The 19962-nt window shown below is 38.9% G+C and overlaps 1 protein-coding gene across 1 annotated transcript in view; it reads left to right on the top strand.

The window, feature by feature from the left end:
* zfhx4 (zinc finger homeobox 4) overlaps window positions 1-19962 on the top strand; it is a 222188-nt gene that overhangs the window by 147832 nt on the left and 54394 nt on the right. The window contains exon 5 of the mRNA XM_039754220.1: window positions 19387-19509. Coding sequence (XP_039610154.1) covers window positions 19387-19509 — 123 coding nt within the window. The remainder of the gene's footprint in view (window positions 1-19386; window positions 19510-19962) is intronic.

Here is a 19962-nt window from a genome sequence, read left to right as displayed (position 1 = left end):
CCATAAAAAGCATCGTTATGTGGCACAGTTTACCACTATCGAACTTATCCTCACACCCACATGAAAAGCCTGGTCAAGCTCTCTTCCTGACTCACTTCTAAGAGTAATTCCCCAGCCGGCCAAATTCTTGTTTTTTTTTATTAACAGACTCCATGAAGATCTTGACTTTATACTTTCTGCTGTGGTCATATTTCTGAGACTCTCAGGATGTCGCTTTGAGTCTCCATCTCACTACAGGTCAGCAGCACAGGTGCCTGGTTCCCCTCTTGGGTCTTCCTGCTTTCTACTGAACAAATTCTGAGACAAAAGAAATGAGTTTATCGTCCATCTTTCTTTGGTTGCATCATGTTAAATGCAGTGTAAGGACTAAATAAAATGATGGTCACACAGTTTAATTTGAAGTTCATCAATGTGTGTATCTGAGCCCCAGCCTATTCATTGTTTCTTATTTATGATGTCACCCAAATATAAGCAGAGAGAAAATTAGGCTCTGTTATTATGATGACAAACAGTTGACTGAAAGGTAAAAATATCACTATAATTATACTTAATTTTGAAATGACAAGCTGCATCATAAATCCTGCAATTAAATATGTTTTTGGCATTTAATCACTTGAGGCTGAAAATAATAAACAAAGTGTAGGCTTTTCTTACTCAGCCCAGAGCCTGGCGTCATGTAAAATGCAAGTTCTTGGGGGAAAAATGACGGAGCGCGTGACTGCTTTGTAATTTGTACAATTTCTGCCACTGTCCCCGGCTTCTTGGCTTCGCTTTATGAGGCTTTTGCATTCGGATCTTGTGCTGACTGTTGACTTTAGCACATCTCATCTAATTTTCTGATTTATTTTTGCTTCTTTTCTTTGTTTCCTGGAAGAGCTTTACTGCAACATAACATCAACAAGAACGAAAAAAAATAATAATAATGATAATAAAGTAGAAAATGTGCTCTTTTTTTGGCTCATATGCATATAGTTTTCACATGTGGGGATGCTGTTACCAGAGCAGGCCTTGAGATGTGACAGATAGATCTTATTTGTCTGATAGAGTTGACCAGGGAAATAGAGCTACAGCTGGTTACTTCATTAGGTCCTCTCATTGATTGAACCCCGCTGAAGTGATGCAGCAGGCTCCTCCGATAACTGCTGGTAATAGAACAAAATGAATTCTTATCACAGAGATTGGAAAGGCCATTAACCCTGGCCTCCAGTGCTTTTTACAAGTCACAGACAGGAAGCTGAGCAGTGACTGGGAAAACTGTTTTCTGTCTAACCACAGGTCACGTTGGAGGACGTGTGTGAAATTTCTACCCTTCGGCTCCTGAGCACATGAAACCGCTACCCGGGCAGATGTTTAGAATCAGCCTTAAGTAAATATTGGACGAAGAAGAATCGAAAAGGGAAGAAAGGACGGGATTCTCTTTCAATTAATTTTTAATACAGAATAAGTCTTGCCATCATGCTTACTTAAATTGTAATTTTCATTCTAATGCCCTAGGTATTTTAGAGGGCATAAATAAAATATGGGAGTCATGCAAACTGCAGGTACAAGTGCTTCTTTCAGGGGAGCCCTTGTTAATTGCATTTTTTTTCTCTGAGCATGCCGTAAAGCAGATTTTTTTTTAACCACATTATGACTTTTGAACCTGAGGACAGCACTATAAATACAAATTGGCAGCTCGTGTTGTAACTTATGCTGCTAATTACTGAATAGTGGTAACATGAAAGAAATGATTCCAGCTAATATCACGGCTCACTAGTTGGTACTGGTGCTTCAGAGATCTAGAATCCATGGTTTGAATCCCTTCCCATGCATGGCACTTATAGGTTCTCCTTGTGTCTGCACTGAATTTAACCTCCATACTCAACACAGTTTTAGTGTGACATCTAAAAAATGTGTAATTTAGACTAACTGATGATACTGCATTGGCCCAAGGGGTGTGGAGTGTGACCTTCGAGTGAATAGCCCAGGGCCACTGGTACTGCTACTGAAACTATAGTCCAACAGTACAGTCTTTTACTTAATAAGCCATGAAGTTATCCATCCATTTTCTATCCCACTTCTATAGGATTTTTAGACATTTACAATAGCATAAATGCATCCCATTTATACCATATATTCTGCATATGGGAGTAGTAGTTGGAACATAGAAGACTCTGTGGGGAATTCTCAAAGGCATTCATAAAGCCGATCCAGCAGAATTCAATTAAATAGTAAAACAACAACAGTGGAAATTAAGAGGAGGTGGTTCGCTACACAACGCATGTTGGCAATCAGGGGCAAACAACAAAGTTGGCTAGCTGAAGCAGAAACCTTGACACCCTTTAAAAAGTATCTGAATGAGACATTGGGGCAGCTTAGCTATTAACAGTAAAGCAAGCCTAATGGACTAAATGGTCTTTTGTCATTTGTTGAAATTCTTATGTTCTTATGTAGCATAAATATAACATCAGCTCATGTCGCTTGCAAAAATTCTCTGCAATTGGTCGTTTTGACAGAGGAGGAGATAGAGTAGAGAACTCAAGGAGAGAACTTTCTTTCTTGATGCAAAGAAAGGTTTAGTTACAGAACACACTGCCAACCCACTGAGGAGACAATGAAGACAAAACTGAGTGCCATTATGAAGAATGCCACACATTCCTCTCTATGACACACTAACACTGAGGATTTTTAGTTAGTGAATTATTTAATAGAAGTGTGTCAAGAAATGTGACTGGGGCTCATTTATAGCAATTGCAATACACCTTTATAATCACGTTTTGTTTGTTTGGTTTTTTTTGTAATCACAAGAGCTGTAGTTGCTGTTGATTTGTATATTTCTTGTGCCTCTGTAAAAAGCTAAATGGCCCTTTGAACAAAGAAAATTTCTATCTATCTATCTATCTATCTATCTATCTATCTATCTATCTATTATATAGTGCCTATCTATCTATCTATCTATCTATCTATCTATCTATCTATCTATCTATCTATTATATAGTGACTTTTCTATCTATCTATCTATCTATCTATCTATCTATCTATCTATCTATCTATCTATTATATAGTGCCTATCTATCTATCTATCTATCTATCTATCTATCTATCTATCTATCTATCTATAGTGCCTATCTATCTATCTATCTATCTATCTATATCTATCTATCTATCTATCTATCTATCTATCTATCTATCTATCTATCTATCTATCTATCTATCTGTTATATAGTGCCTGCCTATCTATCTATCTATCTATCTATCTATCTATCTATCTATCTATCTATCTATCTATCTATCTATCCCAGAGGGAAACTAACTGATAGATTTGCCAAAGCATTTTAATCTGTTTATTTATTGTATATTTACTAACATATAAATAATTAAAACTTCCCATTCTTTACCCTGCCTGGTCCCTCCATCTCACTACTTTAGGCTGGAAAATACATTTTAGTATAATCTTTCTTACCACTCTAAATTAACCCTCCTCTCCTTATTCATTATGCATTTTGGAAAATGTGTGTATGGTTTCATATAGCAGAAAAGCTTGGCTCTTTTTAAATCATGGAGTCTCCTGTTAGCTTAATCTCTGGACTGTCCTGTAGTGACTGACACTTGATTAGTGCAAGTGCAGTACAAATTGAGTGTGCACATTTATTTATTGTGTATATATACAGCATTTACATCCTTTACATAGTGATGTGTTTTGAGCTAATGGCAGGAGCTGCTCCAAATTTTCTCAAGTGTTGATTTATAACTCAGACTTTCTTCATTCTGAACATTTGAGTTTGTATATAGACTAAGAGTGTTGAGCTCTTGTTTTGTACCATTAGTGTAGATGAATGGAGGCAGCTTCTAGCTCTTCTCTAAATGGTATAATTCTCGTGTAGAAAGCTGATCAGTTACGAGTATACTTTGTATAAATGTATATTAGCTCTTTTCTCTGTGTGTATTTATCTGTACATGTAAAAATGGTTAACAGTGCTGCCTGACAGCTGTACACCAGTGGGATTAAATCTAAACTTGGTCAGTGCCTTTGTGGAGACAGCACATTCTCCCCATGTGTTTTCCTACTAAGTGTTACGTTTCTTACCATAGCCGATAGATAATAATTTTTATCATTCATAACATTAACAGTCTCAATACCAGTAATTTAATTCACTGTCACAGAAGGCCGGAGCTTACCTCACAGCATAAGGTGTAACGCAGGAAAGGGCCCGCTCGATCATATATCCACTCTCACGCAGAAAATATGCAGATAAATGGAGAAAAATAAAAACACATGGACAACGGGAGAAAATTATTCTTTATATAGCTGAAGAAGAGTAGCATGCATTTAGTTTACATTGGCATAATTAAGTAGCCCTGGGTAGTCTGTAAATGGTATCCTGTGATGGACTGGCACCCCGTTCAGGGAGAAATTGGGTTAGAACAGCTTCTACCCCCCAGCATTCTTGCAATTGGAATCATTCTTTTTAGGAAACGAATGAATAAATAATTAAAGACGTGTGTGTGAGTGTGTGTGTTGTATAGTCACACTCACATTCTTTTTACTTCAAATAGTTAAGAGACTGAGAAACTGAAATTGAAACATAAGGTATTTTTAAGGATCATTGCCTTTCTACTTCTGTGGAGAGCTTTCTTAGTTTTGTACTCATTGAAAGGCAAAAAGTGAAAGCTTCAATTATGTCATTACATTCTCTTTGTAAACCCTATGATTTACATAAATAATTGGTTCTTTAAAGCTACTCTTTATGCATGCTTTAAACATTAAGCTCAGAAGATGATTTTCAGACGAGTGCCAAAAAAATGTCAAGGCAAAAAAAAAAGAAAGAAAAAAAAGATGTTCTCCAATGTTGACGTGAGGTGAAGCAAGAAAGGAAGACATGCCTCAGTGCCAGTTTGAAGTTAGAGGCTTCTGGCCTTAAGCTAGATTTAATCGCAGTGCATGTGGTCAGCACTGCATTCTGTTCAAGGGCAATATTTTCTCAAGAGTTGGTGGTAGAATAAATAAAGACTCATAGATTAAAGCGCCTTCTATTTTCGGGATCCGCCCAAATGTTTGAGTTTGACCTTCAGTGTGTCAGACTCATTTAGGCCTGCCAATATCCATTTTTTTTAATTGCATTTTTGGCAAGATTACTAATTTTTGCAAGTTCTCCAAGTTGAAGCTTTAGCCGCACACGCTCCGAGTCAATTCCAGACTACTTGGGTTACAATTCAAAAATATACATTACTTTTTTTATACATTATTTCCCGTAAGAACTCGTATCGAATTTACCAAAAAGTCAAACTAAATCTTTCTTGGCAAGCACGGCCAATTGCATGCACGATATTTTGGAGTTTTTCGGTTGTGCGTGGTGGCTCTGAACCATACAGGGCATCTTGAGGCAAACGACTAACCCACGCCCTTTTTTTTTTGTTTATATTTGTAAAGTCTTTATGACTTCTAGAATATAGAATGTCAATAATATCCCACATGTATGTTAGAAAGCATTTTCTTTTGATTCCTATAGATATAAGCTAGAAATGTAATGACAACATTTGACCTCTACCCGTTTCTCAGAGCAACTGAGCAATAATAAGAAGCATACATTTTCTCCACTTAAGCAGAGTCAAGTAACATTAAGCAGAATTGCAGCTATAAAGCTGATTTATATTCCTTACTCCATATAAATATTACTCCAAAGTAAATACTATAGCTTCAGGGCTGATGCTGTATGTGAGTCCTGTCAAAAGAGTTCTTCACTGACCAAAATGATCTTGTTTTATGATCAATATGTTGAGTTCAGCTCAATCTCTCATCCAGTGAGACACATCAGCTGCTCTGAAATTCATTTTACGCATGACGTCAAACCTGGCTTAAAATTTCCAGCTGATTAGGCTGCATGTTTAGGGAGGAGCAAGCAGATGAGTGTAGAAACTCTTTGACTGTTTACATAGACATTCTTATTGAACATGCTATACCTTTTAGTTCCTGCAAGTATGGATAGGTGGTAGTCTACACATGTGTTCAATTCCCAAACCACTTAGTCACTGGGTAGCATCAGGAACAAGTATAGATGAGGAGCACATCCATCTCAGGGCACTACTCACAAAGGTCCAGCCACCCTTATTCATTCATGGCAGTCAAATTTTGAGCATTGGGAGACCTAATCCCGATCTGAAGAATTTCGAAGTAAATCAAGCAGAGTTCTTTCAACTTAACAGGGAATCACATAGTTGAGAACACCAGTGAAAATTAAGTAGAAGTGTATTTGAAGCCAGAAAACACACCCTTACTCAAAGAGTCATGGGAATCTGGAACAAACTACCAAGACATGTAGTTAAAGCAAAGACATTGTCAACCTTTATGAAGTACCTGGAGGAGATATTTAGATGACTTAGCTATTTGGTTAACAAAGAAGCTTGATAGACTGAATTGTCTCCTCTTGTTTTTAACATTGTTACGTTTATATGTTCTTACTGACCAGGCAGTTGTGATGCCATCCAAATACAGACCATCACAGGACACAAAACCACATCCACACTCACACTGGCCAAGTGACCTAACATGTGAGCCTTTGGGATATCGGAGGAAACTGGGTTACCCAGAGAACTGCATCAAGGCAGGCACCAGACCAGTAAACCGAAACAAATCCATGGGACTACAGAGTAGAAGTGCTCACATTGTATCACCATGCTGCTTGCTTAATAATTGTATGGAAATGAGTTCCCATTATTCAAAGTAATATTCACTGGGACCCCAGCAGTCTTTAATTTCTCTTCACTGTAGATATGTTTCTTGATTTCGAGCCGCATTCTCCTCTTATTCACATTCCCATGGTACTGCCGACCATACCTGAAAAGGAACTGATACAGGATCACATTTGAATGACCTTGACCTATTTTTTTCTGATGAGCCTTTTCCTAGAAATTAAAAAAAAAAAATCTTGCTAATGATATTTTTTGACAGTTTCCACCTCGGTTTATTGAATTTCTACAAGGAATGCATTTGCAATCAGACTTCCTATGAGATAATACCTAAGTGTGAGCATCTGCCTGCTTTTCAAGGTTACAGGACCACTGATTTACTTTTTTTTTCCTTGTATGATTGACACCTAGTGGCATGAATCGCTTTGTAGCGGCTTCATTGGAGGGCGCATCATGATATTAAAGCACACTTTTGTCATTAAAGGAGGAGTCTTCATTCAACAAGGCAGCTTCGACAAATTTAGAAAATTTAGACTTTTTTTCTGAATACTGTAAAAGAGAACAAAACCCGCACTAATTCATTTGCATTATTATAAGTCAAGGCTTTATATTTGATGAGGGGAAGCGCAAAACAATAATGTACTTTATCACTTTTTGTGTCTTAGACTCACTGCATCGTCTTCTTTATTATGCAAAATATGTACCCGTTCTATTGCTATGTTAATGATGCTCATGAGGCTTATTGTCTTTTTGGAGATAATGCATACCCCGATTACACTTGAAAATGAGCCAATTGACTTTTGTTTTTAAAATAAAGAGCACTTGCTATTAGATGATAAGATATATTAGTGTTTCTCAAACACTATATAGCTGTATAATTTTATATTTGTGGAACAGTTAGGGACCATTGTGAACATCAGGGGGCAAATTCTGCACTTTGTAAAGTTCTACATTCTTCCATTCTTCGTATTCCTTCCTGTTGCATTGACTCTCCTTTTTCAGGGATTTGTATATATATTAATGTGTGTATATATGTATGTGTATATATATATATATATATATATATATATATATATATATATATATACACACACACAGTATATATTATACAATTTAAATATATGAATGTTATACATTGTAAATGCAGAGACAGAGAGATAGACAGAGGCTGCTTTAAAACTTTCCCTAAACCCAAAGTGAATGACAAGGAGGCCAAGGTATATAAACAAAACATGCCTTTACTTTAAATAAACCACCCAAGGAAGGTTGAATACATGGAACTACAGAAATATACAAATAGACATAAAACAACAAATTCTGTAGCCTCCCTGCTCCTTTTTGTCCACCTCCCGCGCCCATATCCTCACCATGCTTTACTTTCTCTCTGGCTTCCACCATGTCTTCCTCCCTTGGCCTTACTCCCTTTTACCAAAAGAATGTTTGCCTTCACTCATCTCCCGACTCCAAGTCCAATTGGCTTAGAAACACACATTTAAGTCCCAGAAACAAGATGGCTCCTTCTGTTATCTACCTAGTTACTTTTGGATTGAGGAATGCCTTCTGAAATTCTTCTAGGTGACCCTGTGCTGTCCTCTGGTTTTGCTGCAACCATAAACCCCATCATACCCCAATCACAAAAGATATGGGACCAGGCGTAAGACACTGGTCTACCTTACTGGGAACTAAAGGGTGGCAAGTTCTTATAACTCATTAACCAAAGACTAAAGGCCATGTAACTTATTATTATTATTATTTTGTCACATTACGTGACTTTTCAAGTTATTTTCAGTTGCAGAATTCATTTACATAATCTTAGTAAGTGAGATGTAGCCTGCTGTATGTTCCTGTGACCACTAGTCATCTATTCTGACATACCCAGTGACTCAGTCCAGCTAGTCTGCAAATGCCCAGACAAATTCAAACAGGATTTTATGCCTTGAGTCTTGAAGGCAAGCTGTATGTATGAGAATTGAGAACCAAAGAGTTTTCAGTCATAAGTAAAATATAAATAAAACAACTTTGAAAATTAAGGAAGGTGGGAGTTTTGGACTTCACAAAGAGACAAGGGGCATGTCTGCCAGATATGTCATGCTTTATGTACCACAATAGAATGTAAAAAAGAAACAAAGGGTTGAAACTCTTCACAGCTCCGTCAGGCTTCCGGTCAGAAAAAGGGGTGAGTGTGAGATACTTTGGAAGGGTAAAACCGTGTTGAAGTCGTCTGATTTGACGTACCCCACAATATCTAGCTGTGTAGTAAGAAACACTAATGCGACAAGATCAGCAACTGTGATCGTCAAGTTTGACATCCCCTCGGACTAGAAGTTGTGTAAAGGAACTCCGGCTTTAAACATCCCGTTTCTTGTCTTCATGCTAGTACTTCCTGGGTTTTTCTCTTAAACTGAAGAATTTACCACCTCTTAGTGACATTCATTTATAGGCATAACAACAAGTGTCCTTTCTGTCAGAACAATATTTTTCAGGGCCTCTCTTCTAGCAGCCCTCTTTTTTCCTGGAATATAAGCAGATGTTATCTATTTTTCTTGATGTTATCTATATATATTTTATATATAAATATATATGCTGGTGTCTTTATTAAATTGAGTGTTAACAGTGTTATTTGCTGGACAGGCAGTCACTTTTGGAAGGCAAACAGAAAAACAATTCCATACTACAGAATAAGTTTGTTTGTGAAGAGCACAATGTGTAAATGTTGTCAGGCCGTGTTCTCTTTTGCTACTTTCTTGTATTTGGAGAATGGGATGGCATGTTTATTAGGGATGTTGCCTCACAGCTCCCAGAGATATGGTTCAAATCCCAGTCCAGTCACTCCTTACAGTATGTGGAGTTTGCATACTCTCTGAAACAACCTTGGTGCTCAAATTCTGTCTTGTGATTGTCCTGCTGGTTTGGCTTATTGTTTTCATTTTTTGTGGTCTCATCCCCGCTTTCTTGTCTTTATGGCAGAAGTGTCTTGTAGATAGGCACTTTATAAAATGTTGACACCCTTGTGCCAAGGGTCGTTTTGCAGTACTGATTAATTGTTGGTGCAGAGTCTAACTTTGCCACAGATGGCATAAACCAATCACTATCACGGGGCACCCACACACCAGAATACACTGGGTGGGTTTAAAGTCACCAAGCCACTTAATCTGCACCTCTCTGCACACAATGAAATCACATAAACAAGGGAGCCCCCTGGAACCTAATCAAAGTCCTAGGAGCTACATTTTTATTTGTAAAAATTGATCTATCTGTATGGAATTATTACAATAAAATCAATAAAATAAATTTAAAAAAAAGACAGTAGCTCTAACCATCACAGTGCCCTCAATTTACTCATTTAACATGATCTGGTTGGCTGGCATTAAGCTTTTTGAATAATCCTCCCAAAGTATAGCGAAAAGTGGCACCATTAGCATGGTAAACCATGTTAAAGAAGACGTATCAACTTTATCCTAAACTGCCATTTCAGAGCTCATAGTCATGGAGAGATTCTTTATAAAAGAGGAATATTTGTCTGTGATTAGGATCTCCTAAACGTAATGCTGTTATTGACACTGGGTCCGGCTCAACTCAGTGTGGTGTCTTCACAAACAGCTCCAGAGGTTTAATGATTTTCTACAATTGGAGACCAAGCAGATGAAGTGATTGTGCCAAACTCAGCCAGAGAGTCAGAGGTGGGGACTGAACTGACAACCTTGCGCTTTGTGGCTATTATAATCCCTTAGGCATTCAATGTTTTATTTTTTTAAAGCACCATTGACTCTATTCTCTAACACATGGGATTGTAACACACAGTACAAGTAAACAATTGATCAATACAATTAAAACTAATAATGACAAATACAAATATATCTGCCGAGCAAACAAGATTGCAATACAGAACTGACTATACAGGGCGGTTACTACAGTGAATATTGAAAAATAACATATTTAATGCTATTATTTATAACATATCTCTGGCATTAACTGTGTCTGCTTCACTGTGCGGTTGTACTGTAGATTATATTGTACCCGCAGAACTAGAAATTAAAGATTTTTATTGTATCGTAAAGTCTAGCAACAATAAATTGAAGTTTGAACTGATGCCTACAATAGCAATTAAAAATATAAAAACTGACCCTTCCATAGAGTGGCACCCTGTGCGGAAATTGTTCCTGCGTTGCACCCAGTGCTTGCTGGGATAGTCTCCAGCTGCTCCATGACCCTGCCCTAGATAAGCGGGTGAGGAAAGTAGATGGATAGATGTCAAAACTAAAATACATTTACAGAGCAAATAAGCTTGCAGTATAAAGTGGAATATGAAAAGAAAAATCATAAGATTCTCAAGAATGTTTAATCCAACTCACTGTCACAGAGTGGCAGAGCCTGTCCAATCAGGACTGGGCTTGAGGCAGGAAACGAGCCTGGGCATGGTGTCAGTCCACTGCAAGGCCCATATATGCCAGTTTGGAATCCCCAGTTAAATTAAACCACATGTCATTGGGAATTTGGGAGAAAAATCAAAGTCAGTCAGTCAGTCATTACAGGGCGAACGTGCAAGTACAGGGCTTGAACCCACACAGGAGGAACCATGAGGGGGCACTGCACCATTCACAAGTACAGCAGTAAAAACTGAAAATGGCAACTACACATAAATGGACTGAATAAACAGACTGTAATACAGACTCAAATATACCTCACCTTCCAGTCTCTACAATAAGCACTGTAAATGACATATACAAATATTTTATAAAGTTGAAACAAGAGTACAGTGCAAAATCAAATATCCAAACTGATATTAAAAAAAAAAAAAAAATACAGAAAATCTGCAGACGAACACATTCACTAAACAGAATCAAAATTATAAACTGATCTTGACAAAAACAATAAAAAATACATTCACTGAGCAAACAGGATTGCAATAAGAAGCAAATGACCACCACAATAAAAATCGTAACAAATACAAAAGCATTTGCAGACAAATTTAAGAGTAAAATTCAAAGCAACAAATATAATTACTACAAACGAAGAAGAAACTTTAAAGTTAAAAGGGCAAAGAAAAACGGCAAAGCAAAATGACATACAAAGGTGAAAAAAATGACATTCAGCCAGTCAAAATAAAGGTAAGGCAAGGGATCGATCCTTCCATGTCAAGAGCTGGTGCTCAAATGAACGCCCTCTTCTGGTGTCTTCAGGATCTTTACAGTGCTGACTCAGAAGGGGTGGGGCTTCATGGCAGAAGCACCTACTGGGTCATTTGTCAGCTGACTGGTGAGTGCCTGAACTGCAGAAGAAACAAGAGAAGGAGTTAGTGACAGCGCCCCCTCTCTGTTCGGGGTGGTATTACTTATGATTTTAGAGCCTTGAACATGTCCCCTAAGTGCACGTGCTTTAAAATACATTTACAGAGTAAACGAGGTTACAGTAAAGTAGCAAATGACTAATAAATTAAAAATGATAATAAATACAACTCTTAAATATAATGTATGTATAATGTTCTTTATAATGTATGCGTCCGCTGTCCCACAATTTCTCACAAACTGCTAGGCCTAGAACCTTGATCTTGGTCTGAATCAAAACCTAATGACCTGATATGTTCTGGAAATTCGAAAACATTTCGGTATCAGCAACCTGGTGGGCAGAAAAGTTTATTTTAGTTAAAGCCTGGTTCCCACAACTCCATGTCTATTGATAATTCCCCAGAACACACTACATGTGTGTTGTGAATTTATAATCAAGTGTAAGTTCTTACGTTTGTAAACAATGGGTGGAGTGTTTGCCCTTTTTTATATCTAGCCTTCTGTAGAATTTTATTTTTGATCTATAGATCTGCACGTTTCACTAGTATCATGATAAAAATCAACCCAATAAATAAAAGTACATTTACTGAGTAAACAAATCATAGAATTGAATAAACAAAGTAATGTCTACTCCAAAAATCCAAAACAAGAAATACTTATACATTTAGAGACTAAAACAAAATTATAGTGAAAAATTAAATTTACAAACTGATTGGTACTGTAGAAAATTGAAAACAACAAATAAAAAATGCGGTAGTGACAACGTCGAATCCTGCCCCGCAAGTTTTCTTTACTAATCATCTGCTCAGATGTGTCGTCTCATCGCGGTGTTTGCCACTTTCTGCACATACTCTGATTCAGTGTCTCTGTTAAAGTTTCACTTTCAGCTGAAAATAGCTGAGGCTACAACTCTGCTGCAATTTTTTTTTTTCTCTGACATGGTACATTAGCAGCATCTGGCTAAAATCTAAATGCTTCTGAAACATAATGAAAATTGAAAAGGGGGAGGGGGAGGAACGAGAGAAATAAGAAGAATGCAAAGAAAAAAAAAAGAAAAAGAAGCAAAAAGTAAAAAAACATCCTGGGCTGACCCCCGATACTCAAAGGTCATTACCCTCAGGTAAAGCCCTGGCACACACTGAGCCTCATATGTCAGGTTTTCTCTTCATTATAAATATTCGCAAATCCAAACCCATTTCTCTTCTCAGGGAAAAAGCGTTTACACCCCATCTAGGGCTGGGGGCAAACATGACAGTAAAACTGGGTATGAGAAAGTCAAACTGACAAGATTTTCACACCCAAGTTACACCTTTTCAGAGAGCGTTTCATGTTAGAATGCCAGACGGTGGATTGGCAGAGCCAAATTGCTGAAAGTAAATGCAAAAAAAAAAATTGAAAACGAGCAGGTAGAAACTACAGCAGCAGTCCGTTAGTTCCCTTTGAAGAAAGCAAATCAACAGGAGCATATTGCTTATGAAAACAGCCGAGACAATCTGAAACAGTGATTCATGGCTGATTAGGTGACTCTGGTTTACAGGGCTGCACTGTAATGCAATAGAAATAAAAGGTCAAGCTGAATCGCTGTGCTTTCGAGATTTTCTTTGCATATCCTCCAGTTCTCTGTATTTAAGCACCAAGGTACAATGGGTCAGTCTTTTACTGACCAGTTAATGGCTTGTTTGAACATTTACTGGGCCCATGGGAAAAGCCAAGAAACTTTTACACCGTATTCCATCATTAATTCCCAGGTAAAAGACCAACCAGGGGTATATTATTGCTACTGTGATCCGAAAACTCATTTTTTATTATGAAAGACTTTACACTGTGTAGGTGTTTATAAAATATACAGTATGGGTGTCTGTACAATATGCGTGTGTTTACAGTTTCACCTATTCTTTGATCTATTCCAGGGTAATATATATTACTACATATTTGGTTGATGCCGTTATTTAACTTTAACAAGGTCAGGATGGGGTGCAACTCTTTACCGATATTTTTACACTTGAAAACAAACATTTAAGGGACTTGCTCAGGATCACAAAGTGAGGCAGACATTCGAACTCACCCAGAAGCCTATTGGTTAAGAGTCCAGGGTCTTAGCCACTAGTCATTAGGGTAAATATACACAAGTATATATTGCCCCAGAGACAAAAAAGGGCTCGGAAAATGTCAAGATGGTTATGTTGTATCATCCTCCACATGGTCCTTCTTTTTTACTTCACTCTCCCTACGTATTCCGTCATTATGGCGGCTCACTGAATTGAAGAAACCAGTCCAACATATTCATAGAAACTGCCTTCAGGTACTTCTGGAAATTTAGTGATTTGGGGTCCGTAAGGGAGTAGAAATCAGCATGTAACCGGGGACATTAACCTGAAGCCGACAACTGGTTATTGTTTTATTGTTAGTACTAATAATGAAGACTTTATTTCATTTAGGTTCATAAGTTTCTCATAGTGATAATATGTTGTGTCATTTTATAACCCAGGGGTGCGATGGGGGGCTGGAGCCAATCCCAGTTGGCATGGTGTGCAAGGCAGGAACAGTCCCTGGAGTGATCCCAAGTCCATCGCACGGTGACCACACTCTTACACACACACACACACACACACACTAGGGTCAATTTAGCATTGCCAATTCACCAAACCTGTAAGTCTTTGTAAAATGATGAGGAAACCCACACAGACACGGGGAGACCATGCAAACTCCACACAAGACGAGAACCCTGGTGTGCTTACTGCAAGGCAGCAGCGCTGCCACTCTACCACCCTGTCCATACATGTCAATGTAAGGTGTACAAAGCTAACGGTAACCTTAAGACAGATGGCGGTTATGAAATTTTTAACAGGAATAATTGAGCTGTTTTGGCCTGCATTGCCTGTTTTTGTTAAAACATTTTCTTTTTTTATGCTATCGAATCCCGGCTTTTACCTCTTTAGCAATCCTTCAGAATGTTGTGTTAGGTAAAGCTTCAATTTGGCGTTTTTTTCCTAATATATTGCAGCAAGGCTCAATTCGAGCCTGCAACAAGCAAAACCTGCTATTATATAGATTGTGATTGATATGATGTGCTCAGTTAGTCAAGGCTGAAAACCTCTTTTTATATTTAAGTGCATCTGTGCTGGATAATTTGTATTTTATTTTAAACAAATTGAATTTTTATTTTGGTCTTGATCCTTTCCTAAAAGATTACAGGGTACTGTTTTCCCTAACCCTCCCTTCCATTGCATTCCAGCAGAGAACTGTGCCATCATACTCATCTGTGAGGGCACAGCTGAAGATGCTATGATCTTTCCAGTTGTGGCTAACCATTCTGGGCTTTGCTACTGTTCCTCCAGTTTCTTGATAACGTTGTCATGAGTTCCTTACTGATTGTGTCTTCAGGTCCGTATTGGAACAAGAGAGAAAGGTATAATTTGCAACCTCAAGTCCTTATGGTAGTGAGAAAGAATAGTGTTACTTGCAAATGGTCTCTGTATTCAATCTAGTTATTTGCCCATTAGTAGGACCAGTTAGGCTTTCTGCAGCTTCAAGTTGCAGATCCATTGACGGCCAGTGTGGAGGTAGCATCTTCTCTCCATGTCTTGTGTGGATTATCTCACGACACACCGGTCTCGCCCCACATCCCAAAGAGATTCATATCAGCATCATTCCATAATCCATTTTCTCCAGATATGAGTCGGTGTGCACACGTATGTCAGAGAATGTGCCATTTAATGGACCGACATTCTCTAAACCTCTGCCATGTAATGGAGTGACATTCTCTAAACCGCTGAGCTAAAAGTTTAACAGCTACCTGCAACCCTGTAGAGCAGAAATCAAATTTGTAAAATCAATGGATGGATAAAAAGATCTACAGTGATTCACAGACAGGCATCCACCTTAATAAAAGGGCACATGTCTGGTTGTTATGTCTCTGTTATAGGGCATTTGACATGGGATTCCTAAAAGCAGCGCTAATGTTTGTGATTGTGCCATCTGTTGGAATGAAAAATGCAACACATTTTATTACTACTTGCAATACAAATGCTGTAACATTTCAATCAATGGTGTACTGCAAATGGTAATGCTGAATATGCTGAGGCCTACACCGATTACTTAGATTTGAACCCATCTTAGACGGATATCACAACTAGTCTTTTAAAATTTGTTTAAAAATGCAGTTGCCAGTCTGACAGAATCTGTTTTATTCACTCCACATTTGTATTTCTGTGTCCCATTGTAGTACATTTCATCAAATTGTATCAAAGCTATTGAATTGTTTTGTATTATATCGCGTTACATATGGTATCACTGAAAATCTTTTTGCCAATGTTGTTTTTATTGCAAGGTGTTCAGCAGTTTGAAAGCTTCTTGCTAATCACCTCCATCCCTAAATCTTTACTTCTTGCCTTTCTTTCGTAGTCAGCCCAATCAAAAAGCTCTTTCTGCAAGATGAATTAGTGAAGGTGTTGATTGATACCGACACTAAAGCAGACATAACAGTCCATCAGAATGCAGATCATGAAGTAAAAGTAATACTTTGTCCATCTGTTTGACAGCTGGTTTGCAACAGAACCCTGAATACAGAGTGGCACTCAGATGGCGGAACTGAGGATGTTTGGACTCGATGGTTAAAAACGGCTCGCTCGTGGCAGTGAAGTGTAACTTTGAAGTCCATTTTAAAAAAGATGCCTGCGAGACTTCACTTGGCATCTTGTAAATTAATGATAGCATACTGTGTATATTTATATACATCTAATTGTTTGTAATGTTGTGTAATTATGATTTGTTTGAGACAGGCATGGATTGAATTTGCAAATTTCAATTTTTTTTTTTTTTTTAATTTCCTGCATGCATTTTAAGCCAACAAAATTTTGTTAGAGAAAACCTGGAGAGTTCCCTAGAAGTTCACCTTAGTGAAAGTCATCCACAGGTCTGCTTCACTTTAACATCGCAACCACCCGCCTGTTCACTTCAAAGAAAGTACCAGTAGGCAGAAAAAAATCACATAAGGAGGGCAGTTTGACCTCCAGGGGTTATTTGTTTGTGGCTTGGTGGGGCCTGTGTAGCTCTATCCCCAGTACTGCTGTTAGCGATTAAGTTGATGGGCAAAAGACTATCCCACAATCTCTCCCCGCTGCTGACACAGAGCCTTTCTTCGCATTCAGATTACTCAAACTGTTGCCAGGGTCAGGCCGAGGTCAGACACCATGATGATGTATAGGAAAGTATGTCTGGGAATTTCTCTCGTTCTCGGAACGCATACCAGAAAGGCAGCAGAACACCCTACAAAAATTGTCTGATGAGACCCAGATGATAGCCGCTCTTTTTACTACCTTCATAATTTGCCTTTTCTCCAGCCTGACATTCCATGTTTTATTAATGCAGTCCACGATAGCCTTAAAAATTTTATGTCCCCTTGAGGTAAAGACACTCGGTAGCAGTTTGACACTTCATTTCCAAGCCAAGGGGAATGGGTCAGTAAATCCAGCTAAAGGAAGATTGGGTGGGGAAGGGGGTGTTAGGGGAGGATAAAGTAAAAGGGCAAGAGGGAGAAAAAGACAAGGGGGCTGGCACTGGCTGGAATAGGCCCCGAGGCCTGACGCGGAAGGCGAGACTCGCGTGCCTGCGCGCGTGTGTGTGTGTGTGTGTGTGTGTAGTAACAAGGCCCAACGTGGTCATGATCACAGCCTCCCAGCAGCCCAAACTGTGCTCCCCTACCACCTTTACAAATGCAGCCCTTCTCTGCCTACTGTGACGCGGGAGCCTGCCGAGACTCTCTGTTCTGATTAACCGTCAGGAGTGACAGAGCTTAAAAACCTGGAGCAGCCAGCGCGCATGCATGGCTTCCTCCTCCTGTCTCTTCCTTCCTTCTTTCCCTGCTCCTGTTTTAGGTGCCTTGGCTACTGCACATGCTTTATAGTCACCGTTGCATCCCAGTTAGTCACGCAAAACATTTGAAAGGCAAGTGTTGTACTGCGAAAGCATGGCTCAACTCGGGTACAAAATATGGTGCCTTAACAGCCACCCCCTTTACCATTGTGTGCTCAGCATCACCAACCAGGAACAAAAAAAAAAAATCCGTTTTGATTTTTTTTTTTTTTTGCACACAGCTGCAACGTATGACAGGAAATATTTCATCCCGCTGTCAGAATATTATTAATAAAACATCGGGGAGCAGAGTGCGCCGCGATTTCTCCCTTCAATCACTTTCAGCATCTGCGATTAAATGTTATGCTGGATATAATTTCCAGTTAATGTGTTGCACTTAAAATGTCGGCGTGGATGGCATGCGTGCGTGTATGTGTGTGTGTGTGTGTGTGTGTGCGTGCGTGCGGCTGGGCTGGTGTGTGGGAGAAGTGGGATCCGAAAGGGTTAATTATGTCGGGTTCCACCATGGACGCCTCGCCAAATGGAGACCGGGTGGGTGATTGTATGGAAATGTGACGGTGACCTTTTTGCCATATCATGGTCAATTTATATGCTTATTAAGGCTTTATAAAAGTGATGAGCACAGCGCTTTGAGCCCCATTTTCTCTCCCGCTCCAAATTTATTTAATTCTTAGCAGGTCCTACAAATATGATTTTTATTTTTACACTGCAGTGGAACCAGCATGTGGTGCTGGGGGAGTTGGGAGCCTGGTTATCTGGCATTACTCAGACTGCTAAAAATTCATTAAAATGTGACATCAGCGCAGTGAGAGACAAATGATCACAGGATGAAAGGGAACAGTGGGCCTTTCACGGATTAGAGCAGCACAGCCTCAGCCTAGCAGCTAACAGCATAAACAGATTAATCCACTAGCAGCATAGCTAAGATACACAGAATTATTAAACAAGGGGTCAGCTACAGCAAAGATTTCCTTGTAATCTGTCTAGTGCTAACAATGCGGAGAGGTGTGTGATGTAGAAACGCAAAGGGAGCACCATTATTTGGCAGTAGGAGCGCCCCCTATAGGAGAAAGGCGTTGTGGGATAGGTATATTTTTCTATGTGCATCCATGTTTTTGCTTCATTGTTTGTGCCTTATCCCTAACCCCTTAACCCCCCTACCCTACTCCCTGCAGTAGTAGTAGTAGTATCGTTTCAGAACGAGAAAAAAGAAATGGAATAATTAAAGTGTGGTTGAATTTTATATCCTGCGCCATATTGTAGGAACAAATTTTCTTTCTTTTTTTTTTTTTTTGTGTGGAAAGAGTATTATACTAGCAACATTAATGTAAATATACTTTAATTGGAGCTGGTCATCTTATCATCAATAATGTATCTGATCATTAATATTTTAAAGGCCAAGCACAGCAAACTGTGTTTTTTCCAATTAACTGCTCCAAACTGACTAAAAGCACAAGGCAGGTGAGCGCTCCCATGCATTAAGTATGCTACTTGTTGGGGGGAATCGCTTCTTTTATACCTACTGAAGTGCACTGACCGAGGGCCGCTTGTATGTCTTCAGTTGCAGAGGAACCAGGGGACGACTCGGATGGACCCGTTAAAACAGCCACGCCGGCAGCAGCTGACGACAAAGACCTGAGCGAGAAAGACAGCAAAGAAGGCAAGCCGGCCGAGAGGGATTCCGGTAAGGCTCTGCCGCTGCGCCCCTGCTCCCTTGCCCTGCTCTTCGTTTCGTTTCTTGCAGTTCGGTCCTTCTTGCTAATAATCACTGCATGTGTGTATTGCATGTGATTTCCATCAGTAGCCTCCCATTGACCTATTTTTAATCATAACCATCTGACAGGATAGATGCAGATAAGTTGAAGAATATTACAGAATGACCAGTGAGATTATTTTTTAATCAAATCAGTTTGCCTGCTTGTAATTTTTTAAGCGCCTTTCATTAATCTTTGCTGTACTTGTGATTCCTGTGATGACATATTAATTTTGCGTAAGCGTGGGATTAGATACCACTCATGTATATTTTTCTAATATAGTGGTGCACCCTTGTAACCCTTAAATTAGTTTTTTTTTTTTTTTTAATTTCTCCTTTTTGTCTCTTATCTCGAACTGCTAAAGGTTCAGCTGGAACAATTGC

The sequence above is a fragment of the Polypterus senegalus genome, chromosome 5 (genome assembly GCF_016835505.1).
Source record: "Polypterus senegalus isolate Bchr_013 chromosome 5, ASM1683550v1, whole genome shotgun sequence".
Classification (NCBI taxonomy): domain Eukaryota; kingdom Metazoa; phylum Chordata; class Cladistia; order Polypteriformes; family Polypteridae; genus Polypterus; species Polypterus senegalus.
Note: the sequence above shows the minus strand (reverse complement) of the source record. Positions and strands in the feature narration are given on the sequence as shown.